At 43.3% G+C, this 10218-nt stretch overlaps 1 protein-coding gene across 1 annotated transcript; it reads right to left on the bottom strand.

The window, feature by feature from the left end:
• Positions 1-573: 573 nt before the first annotated feature.
• On the bottom strand, positions 574-5988 carry LOC122479887 (thymic stromal lymphopoietin). Its single transcript, XM_043573695.1, has 5 exons — positions 5840-5988; positions 5129-5321; positions 4197-4241; positions 3236-3370; positions 574-1313 (listed from the first exon to the last, which is right to left on the bottom strand). Exons 1-5 carry the CDS (start codon positions 5986-5988, stop codon positions 1197-1199), a joined length of 639 nt encoding a protein of 212 aa, XP_043429630.1. The 3' UTR covers positions 574-1196.
• Between the last annotated feature and the right edge of the window lie 4230 nt (positions 5989-10218).

Here is a 10218-nt window from a genome sequence, read left to right as displayed (position 1 = left end):
CATTGTTTACCTTTTTCTCCACTGTCTTCCAGGTGTGGGGGAAATTCAACAGGGGAAAGAAGGACTAGAGACATAGCTTGAGAAAAAGATAATCGGAATGCATCCTGAAGCCACCTATCCTCAAATATTCTCTCCATAGGCAAGAGGGGGCATAGCCAGTGGGCTCCAAGAATGAGGGGACATAATGAACTAAAGAAATGAAGATCTTTGAAGTTTTCATCACACACACACAAAATCTATAACTATGTATGTTGACAGATACTAACCAGACTTATTGTGATGATCATTTTGCAATATATACAAATACCAAAGCATTATGTTGTACATCTGAAATGAATATGTCAGTTATACTGATAAAAAACCAAATTCTTAATGAATTAAAAAATTAAGGCTAGAGTTCAAAAAAAAACTGAAGAAAAGTGATGCACCTCAGTCTACTAACCACATTAAAAAGACCATTCATAAGAAGCTAATTTGAGAATCATTTTATTAAGAAATATATTGTGTCAATTACAAAGCAATATGTACATTTTAAAAAGTGCTTACAAATAAATAAAAAATATATTCCATAAATTTAAAAAAATATATATTTTAGCTTTAATAAAGGCAATTCAGGACCTGGTTGCATATACATCACTCTTGTCAGGTAATTTTTAAAACTTGATGTATACTACTTGCACAATATTTTACTTGGACATTCTTTCAGATTGCTTCATTATGTGTACAACTTTTTGTGCACACGTTTTGCTTTTCTTTTGTACATTTTTAGCATGAGAACACAGTAAGTATCAGTATACATAGACGAAGCATCTGCCTTTTAAACAGAGGTTTACATGCTCTTGAGTTCAACCTTTTCCTTTCTCAGCCTTCTCTTTTTCCTTCTGCTGCATGTTTAGATTCTCCCCTTGAAGTAAGGCTTATGTAGTTCCAGCAGAGAATTACCACACAGGGCCAGTGGCCCAGGCATCACTGCTACGGCAGTTTCCCCCTACATTTGAGGGGTAGTGTTTCCCCTGCATTATAAAACCACATCACACAATAAAAGCTTACAAAAACAAGAAACCCTTCTGTAATTAAAAAAATAACTATTGGTGATCTTTTAAGTGTCACAGTTAGAGTTAACATTACATCTCCTTAATAAAGATGATTTATTTTGTTGGGGTGAAATACAGCCTGAAGGAAGGTGTATTTTTTTTCTATGAAATGCGACTGAATCGACGCCACAATTCCATTAAGTGTGAGACTTGTTCCAGGCATTTATTTGTTGTAACTTGTCTTTTCTTTCTTTTCTTCTTTGCCTGGGTATTATTTATCTGTGGAATAGGAGAATCAATCGTCAAGACTGTCACAATCTTTAACAACCACTGAGTGGCAGGGTCTTCTTTATGCAAATCCATCTCTGTGTGTCCCCCAAACACCTGCTTACATGTGTTTTCTCCTAGAGGAATGCCCTCCCTCCTCTCCACCCACCTACTCTTGCTTCAACGCCAAGTACCACCTCCTTTACAAGCCCTCTGCTCATTGCTCACACTTTTCTTTTGGAAACTCTTTTGGAAACTCTTCAGAGTGTATTTCATTTAACTTGTCTCTCACATGCCGGTTTTATTATTGCATCATGGGTATTCCCCGTGGTGCTGACAACAATGTCTTTTACGTAGGAAACGCTGAATATTTATTGAATGACTAAATAAATGATTAAGTTGGTGGTTTCATGATGTCCCTGACAAGACCATACATTCTTCAAGAACAGAGCTTATGCCTCTTTATAGATGTAATTCAGTAAACCTCTTATTTGGACCCAAAGTGCTGCTGCTTTCTGTCCCTCCTGCCACCGAAGTGTGCCACAGACTAAAAAGGAATCTAAACTTAAAAAAAAAAAGATTGTGATAATCTTTCTGTGTATTCTTTCACCTGAATTACTCTTGAATAGTGACAGACTAGGCCTTCTGGACATGCAATATTCAGATCAATAAAATTCATCAGGTTACTAAGCAAAAATCTTACTCTAAAATCTACTGAATCTAAAATATTGGTCTTAGGCTCTCCCTTTGGGCTTGGGAGGGGGCTGAAATAAATTACTCAGACTTTCTCTTTCTCGCATGCTGTCTAGAACTTGATCTAGACTGTCTTCTATGCTCTTCTTATATGGATGAATGTCACTGTGGCTATCTGTAGATTTGCCAGCGTCTCCTTGACGGAAGGCATAGAGCCAAACAGGTTTTTCACATGGCTGTGTGGTATTGAGCATTCAACTCTATGGATGTCCATATGGATGGACCATATGGCTCAAACTTTAATCCCTAAAAATGTGACGGCCTTGGCCACACAGTGTGCAGACTGAGAAAGTTCACAGCAATCATACATATCTGCACTTGTCTCTGTCTTTTTTAAATTTGTCATCAGGAAGATAAATGCCCTGCTTTACTTGCATTATTTATTGAATACTCTATAAATACTTCATAAAAACGTCAATATTTATTGAATACTTGTCATTTGCCAGGCACTATTCTAAGTACTTTCACATCTATTGACTCATTTAATCCTCATAAACACTCTATATGGGACTCGCTAATGTGACTCTCATTTTGCACATGAAACTGACCACAGAGAGGCTAGAAGTTATGTCAAAATAGAAGTTTTGGGACTAGGATCCAAAGTCAGGAAAGGCTGTCTTCCAGACTTCCTTCTCCTAACTCTGCACTACTGTTTCTATTTAAAGTTACACATCCATTCAAATGCACGTAACTGCATATGCAAAAATCCTCTATGTAAAGAGAGCTATACAAGCAATTAAGCAAATGTGGGGTAGAAATTTAATGTGTAATTTAAAATTTTATGAAAGAAACACACATTATTTAGTGCGAAGCCCAAACAATGCTGCTCAAATTTAGGATAAGAATCTCATAAGGAGTCAATGCACAGGGATTGTGATTTTTAAGGTCTAGGTTGGGTCCCTGGGAATTGGCATTTTGGATAATTACTCTCCCATGTTCGGGCAACCAGGATATAGGCTCACTGATCATATCCTGAAACACTGCCTAAGGTTTAGAACTATAATTGGGCCAAAAGAATCAGAACCCTAGAAATAGATGGGTTTGGGGACCCTGTGTGTACTGAGTCTACAGCTGTTACAGGCTCCTTTGCTCTTCAGGAGATAGGACCTGAATAAAAATCGTAATGACTTCTGCAACAGAGTGCCACTTCAAGGTTAATTCCAAGGCTTTAGAAAGCTTACCTGCGTTCCTGAGTAGCCTGGGCACTGGAGAGTGAGCGTAGCGTTAGTTCTTATCGCAAAGATTTCCTTGGCCAGTGTCGTGCAGCCGTGGGTGGGATAGAAGGTAATGAGGTCGATTTTAGCGAGGCAATCTGGCTGCTCACGGGCGGCAAGGTTTACAAGAAACGGGGGAAACGCCGGGGAAAACGCCAGGAAAAACAAACAACGGAAAGAGACAAAAAAAGAGAGTCCATAAGAAACGAGTGAAGGGGGGGTGGGGGAGGGGAGCGGGAGACACCACAGACGCGCTTCGAGGGGGAGGAAGAGATCTCGGCGGAAGAAGAGAGAGAGAGAGAGAGAGAGAGAGAGAGAGAGAAAGGGAGAGAGAGGGAGGGAGGGGAGAGAGAGAGGGAGAAAGGGAGACAGAGGGGGGAGGGGGGAGGGGGGAGGGAGGGAGGGATAGAGAGAGAGACAGAGAGAGACAGAGAGAGACAGAGAGAGCGAGAGAACCCACGTACGGAGGAGGAACCAGGGGCGTTGCTAGCATGCCAGCCGCGCTGGAGGAGAAAGGACGCGCGCCGGTGCTGGCTCCGCCCCAGTCTCGCCGCCCTGACTGCGGCCGAGAGGCGGGGCGCGCCCCGCAGAGGCTCTGCACCCTGGGAGAGGTGTCCCTGACGTCGTTGCCTGGTCACTATTCCAGACTTGCTTTTCCCGCCGGGGGCCTGGGTTGGGGAAGAGGGGACTCTCCCGGAATCCCACTGGCTCCCAGGAGAGACTTCCTCTCCCTAAACTGGAACAGAAGTAGCGTCCCAAGCAGGGCACTGGCCCGGAGGTTCCTGGCAGCCCAGGCGTCCCTACTCGGTCAGCGTCGCCTGGGAGCCCAGCCATCACCGCCTGCGGTTCTACGCGCCGCAGGTTACCCTCTCTCAGGAATGCCAGGTGTGTCTCTGGAGAAAGCCAGCAGTGCAGATCACCCACTCACCGGGTCTTCACAGTAGATGTAGTTGTTGAATTCGGTGCTCTTGACCTGGAAGAAAGAAGAAAAAAAAAAAAAGACAATAAGTAAAGCCTTAGTTCACAAGGGAAATCATCCCCCCGCCCTCACGCCCCCATTGCTCCCAGGTTTTAAAGATGCTCTGAAAGCAGTTTCCACTTAGGCACTTGCTTCCTGCGCATCTAGCTGTTCTTACCATTGACAAGGTAGTGAAACACTTGGAATTCAGATAGTACCTGCTAGTGTTTGAAACCGGATCTTAAAGGATCCTGGTCCTAGAGAGAGACACCCCCCTCCCCCCCGGGCACCAAACTGGGCACACTTGTACATAAAACTACACAAGTGAGCAATAATGCCATCTTTCAAAAGCCCACATCGGCCTTGTAACCATTCATGCATTTCACACCTGCATACTCTATCCAGAAATTAGAATAATCAGGAAAATAATTTTACTACTGTATATTAAAATCCTAAAGCACACCTTATCCCATAATGGCATTCTAAGGCTTCTAGAACACTAGAAAGACCTGCAGTGCACCTTTCCCTGGGCTGTCCTCTCTGGTTAGGGCTTAGCTCACAAGAATTCCCTATTTTTTACTCCCCTTTCTCTCTCAAGCCCTTACCCACTTTTCTTTTTTACTGCACTGGTAGAGCAGCACTTCAGCAGAGGATAGACACCTTGATAGATATATATTATCCATCAATATCTGCTCCTCATCAGCATCTGCACACTTAATGTGTGCCAATTTCTAGGTAGAGGCTAGTATATTTAAGTATGACTTGTAAGAAAGTCTGACAAAATGCTGGGCCATGATTTTTTTCCAAATCATGTTTCTTTCCTTAAAAATTAAATTGTAGTTTGCATGTGTGTATGCCTATTCTTTTGATGAAAAAAATATTTTTAATGTTTCTTCACTTACCCCATTCATGTATTTATTCAGGGCTTGATAAATGACTTCCTGATACTTCTTTCTAATCTTCTCAAAGTCACAGTCAGTGAAATTGTAGGTTAGCACCAGCCCTACCAGTTGTAAGATGAAGATCTTCCTGAAAAAAACTGACAGAACAAATAATAAGGCATCAGGCAATATACTTGGAAACTCAATTCCACCCCTGTTTCCCACTGAAGTCTTTCCACCCACACTGAATTGCCTCTAGATCTGCAAGGCCTGCCTTAGGGGCACATGCCCAGGCACCAGTCTTTGTCTCTCATTCCCAGTGCACATGAAGCCCATATTCACCCATGCTGTTGCCTTAAGTTGGAGTCTCCCTGATGCTCCAGAGCTTTCTGGCTCCACATATATAACACCTAAACGCCTACGGGCTCTTTTCTCCTAGACCAATGATTTTCCTTGATGTCATTCTCTTCCTTCATAGAATTCTGAATTGGTTACATGAAAGAAAAAATAGAACTAGCCAAATCTATGGAATTTTCACATTGGTAAAAAACCATCAGGAATTTCCCTCACCTTCCTCCTTTTATCTTTGCCCTAAACCCTTGATATGTGCCAGAAGGTGCTTTAAGAAACAGATACCTACATCTTTCTCCTGCAGGGCCATTTCCATGACCAAGCCCCTTTCTTGTTAGAAAAAAATATCCCCAAACAGCAGCCACTCTAAGGACTAGGTACCAATGCTCACTCATGCTGTACACTCTTGAGTATTTCTTTTGGCCGTTTTCAACTAGTACTTTCTTTCGTCTGTGGCAACTAAAGAAACTCATGTGCTTACTTAATGGGATGCTTTGGAGGGTGGGTGCAGCTTCAGGCTTCTCTTCCATGCGAAGGCACTGAAGTGCAATGGTGACTAGAACCTGAAGCTCAGGGCCGATTCGAAGTTGACACGAATGGGAAAAGATCTGATGGGGCTCGCCCTCAAAACACTTACTTTTCAAAACTCCCTTATCAATTTCAGGAAAGAAGCGTCTACTCTTGGGTGACTGGGGGCACCTCAGGGGCTCCGGTCTTCTCTAGCATGTTCTATAGGTGTCAAAAACTCTTGAAACCACAGAATCCAACTCCCCTCCACCTTCACAGCCCCACTCTAAAGGCCAGCGTAAAGACGCCGACACCGGACCAGCGGGACCCAACTGCGTCGCGCGATGTGCCGCGGTGCGCACCGGCGGAAGGTGCTGTCCAACGCGCGGCTCTCGCGAAAGCGCGCAAGATTCGTGCGCCCCGTGCGTCCTAGGCGCTTAGCCCCACGCCTGCGCAGCCTAGCAACTTCGGGCACCTGGGGCTTGAACACCCTCAAGGGTGGAGTGCTCGGGTTTGTACTTGCAAGCCCTCCTTCATCCGGAAAAGTTTAAGCGCAGCCAAATGATTCGGGGAGAGCTCCCGAGAGGATGCCTCGCCGCCTGCCTTCTCGGCTGTGGCCACGCCAACCAAGGGCTGAAGGGACGGAATGCCGGCACTCATTGGGCTTCTGGGGGATGAACCCCACTCCACCCAAGCTTGGCTCGTGCCGCCCGGGGCTCTCCAGACACCCAGCTCCCCTCTTCCTCCCTTTACCCCCACCCCTTGCGTGTCAGAGCCTGCAAAGCCCTGGTCCTTGGGAAGTTCCTAGGAATCACCGCCAAAGCAGACGAGGCAGGGCGCCCCACGTGAGTCCTAGCAAAGGTCACAGGCCGAGCGGTGCCTGGGAAGAACAGCAGGGGGTGGCGAGGGAAGCGGGAAAAGCACAGACTCAGGGGTGGGGGTGGGGTGGAGACTTGAGCCAGAAGTGAACTTTTTTCATAGAAGGCGCTCAACAGCTGTATCAGTACAGCTGGACCCAGTTCACTGGTTAAGGCCTGGGAATAAAGAATGTGGTGCTAACAGGAGTCATGGAAAGCCGCTGATTCACTGATGACTTCTAAATGGGCTTTTCTGGAATCCTCCAAATTTAGGTGTCTTTTTTTTTTTTTTTTTTTTTTTTTTTTTGGTCATAGCAGCAAACAGCAAATTTTGGGAAAGAAATCTCGCTGCCCCTTCCCCCATCACCAACTTTTCAGGGTGTTGTGGGATGATGCCAAAGCTTGATTCATCTGCTGTGACATCAGAGGTGTTTCTGGTCAGCAAGCAGGAGCTAGGAACACAGATTTCTTCACTTGAGTTGGGGTATGCTGATGGGATGGGGACAGAAGAAAGCAGCCCTCCCTGAGGTTTGACTTGCATTTTTCTAGAGTGTGACTGAGTTGCCTCCTTTCTTCTTTTGAAACTTTGTATCTCTGTGGGTCTTTGTGGAGATGATGTGGACAGGGTGCCTCCTTCTCAGGCATCTTGGATGTCATCTCTTTGCCTGCTAAACACTTATACGTGGGGCCCCCAATTTCCTTGTCTATAATTATGTGACTTCTGAAATCACTTTGAGCATATATATCACTTTTCTGCTCAGAAACTCTTGGTATGACCCCCAGCGGTTGCCTTAACATTTACAATCATCCCTCCTTGCTTGGCTCCAAGCTCTTCCCAGCCTTATCTCCTTCATTCTGTTAGGCCTCTGCCAAATAGTATCTGGTGTTAATATGCTCCAAATGTGCCCTAAGCGCTCTTCTCAGCCTCACATCCTCAGGTGTTGACATTCTCCTGTCATTCAATGCTCATTTCACCGGACATCTCCACAAGTGGTCTCCTACCTGCACGTGACCTCCTTCCTCCCCTTTAAGAAATACTTGTTTTAGGGATACAGGAGTACTGATGCATAGGGGCACTTGTACCCCAATGTTTATAGCAGCACTCTCAACAATAGCCAAATTATGGAAAGAGCCTAACTGCCCATCAACTGATGAATGGATAAAGATATTGTGGTTTATATACACAATGGAGTACTACAGGGCAATGAGAAAGAATGAAATATGGCCCTTTGTAGCAACATGGATGGAACTGGAGAGTGTTATGCTAAGTGAAATAAGCCATACAGAGAAAGACAGATACCATATGGTTTCACTCTTATGTGGATCCTGAGAAACTTAACAGAAACCCATGGGGGAGGGGAAGGGAAAAAACAAAAAGAGGTTAGAGTGGAAGAGAGGCAAAGCATAAGAGACTCTTAAAAACTGAGAACAAAGTGAGGGTTGATGGGGGGTGGGAGGGAGGGGAAGGTGGGTGATGGGTATTGAGGAGGGCACCTGTTGGGATGAGCACTGGGTGTTGTATGGAAACCAACTGGACAATAAACTTCATATATTGAAAAAAAAAAAAAGAAATACTTGTTTTGGGCTTCTGTGTTATGACTTCCATTCATGATGTAAAATTCCAACAATTTTTCAACTTTGTCTTTTTATTAAACTGTGAGTTCTTTGGAAGAAGGAAATGCTTTATAATACTTGATTTACTTTTTCCAAAAACATTTGCAGTGACTTCCAGTAAATGTATTGGTATCAAGAGGTAAGAAATAGGTAAGGTAAAAGAAAGAAACCAAGGAATTAAAGGAAGTGAGGATCAGGTACAAGAATCCATAGAAAATATTATTAAGAACTAGAGAATTAAGGGTGAAGAGGAGTGGAGGTATAAGCTTCCATTTAGGGAATGAATAGGTTATGAGAATAAAAGGTACAACACAGGGGATATAGTCAGTGGTATTAGCACTGGAATGTGACAGATGGTAGCTACACTTGTGAGCATAGTATAGTGAATAGACTTGTCAAATCACTACATTGTACACCTGAAACTAATATAACATTGTGTGTCAACTACACTTCAGTTAAAAAAAAAAAGAACTGAGGAATTAAGACAAGCTCAAAAGTGGTTCTGATTTCCCAAGTAACCATTGCAAAGGAAAGAATGGGAAGACTTGTTTTATGCCTGTGGTCCTCATCATAACCATCACAGGGGTCAGTCTTATGCGCTACATGTAATAGATACTCAATAAATCCTCAATAGATTAGAGTACATTAACCTTCAGAGATCATTCTTAGGAAGCAAATTATTTCATCTGAAAGAATCTCCCTAGAGACATCTTTGTCTTTTTTTTTTTTTCCTAGTTTTTTTGCTGTCTTCCTGCTGGAATCCACTTATGGCTTGCCTCGGGCTGTCATTCAGGTAAGAGAATCTCTGAAAATTCCTGGCATGCTGAATAACTTTCTGTTTCTTTGTTTGTTTGTTTTTTGTTTTCTCTTTTGATTTGTTCAAATGATGAAGGTGTGAACAGTATCTACATGTCCACCTGTGTAGTTAGGGAAATATTAGGTTAGGTCAGGAATAGTGTCTTTCTTCTGGTGGGAAACAGAAGTGAGATCATTTCTAGGACACTCTGATTACTCAGAGAACTTAAGCAATACTCTCACCCGTGAGCTGGGCCAGAAAATGGCCCATAACACAGCTCTTTTACCTTCACTAGAAACATCTGTCTTTCATTTGTTTTCTTAATATTTTCATTATTGTTTTTAATAATAGTTCTCTTTCTTTTTCATTCTCTTACTCTTCTTAAAAAATGTTTCTTTATTTTGAGAGAAAGCTTGTGCTAGTGCGGGTAAGGGCAGAGAAGGAGGGAGGGAGTCCCAAGCAGGCTCCTAGCAGTCGGTGCAGAGCCCCATGCAAGGCTTAAACTCAAAAACTGTGAGATTATGACCTGAGCTGAGATCAAGAGTTGGACACTTAACTGAGCCACCCAGGTTCCTCTCTTATTCTTTCCCTGCCTCCTTGTAAATTTACTTTCTTTCTCCTCTTCTTGTAACTGTCCTGAATAGTTACAGTAGCCTAGTCCTCATGCAAAATTAAGTTTGTGTTTGAAGACATAGATCCGAGTTGTCAGGAAAAAGATATGCTATTTTTTTAATTAAAAGTTTTTATTTTATTAAAGCATAGTTTCATTGGACTTAAAAAATGAAAAGGATATTACTGATGAAAGGGGAGAGATCTACTATGGGGTGAGGAAAGATGATGACACCAACCTTTGCATGGTAATATTTTACGAAGTGTGAAGATGCACTTTTCCTAGTAGCTGGGTGTTCTTTTGGGCCTGGAAGTAAAGTGATTACGATAAACTTGCCAGGATTCTCGTCACATGAGCACTCCACCTCTTGGTTCTC

Source organism: Prionailurus bengalensis, chromosome A1 (assembly GCF_016509475.1).
Source record: "Prionailurus bengalensis isolate Pbe53 chromosome A1, Fcat_Pben_1.1_paternal_pri, whole genome shotgun sequence".
Taxonomy (NCBI): Eukaryota; Metazoa; Chordata; class Mammalia; order Carnivora; family Felidae; genus Prionailurus; species Prionailurus bengalensis.
This window is presented reverse-complemented; position numbering and strand designations above follow the sequence as displayed.

What these genes read in the sequence shown, in the direction of transcription:
- LOC122479887 (XM_043573695.1), bottom strand. Translation starts at nt 5,988, where the DNA reads ATGGAAGAGAAGCCTGAAGCTGCACCCACCCTCCAAAGCATCCCATTA. An exon ending in TACAGCATGAGTGAGCATTG is followed by an intron (nt 5,322 to 5,839) that starts GTACCTAGTCCT and finishes AGTGGGAAACAG; the next exon opens with GGGTGGAATTGAGTTTCCAA. An exon ending in ACATCTACTGTGAAGACCCG is followed by an intron (nt 3,371 to 4,196) that starts GTGAGTGGGTGA and finishes GCCCGTGAGCAG; the next exon opens with CCAGATTGCCTCGCTAAAAT.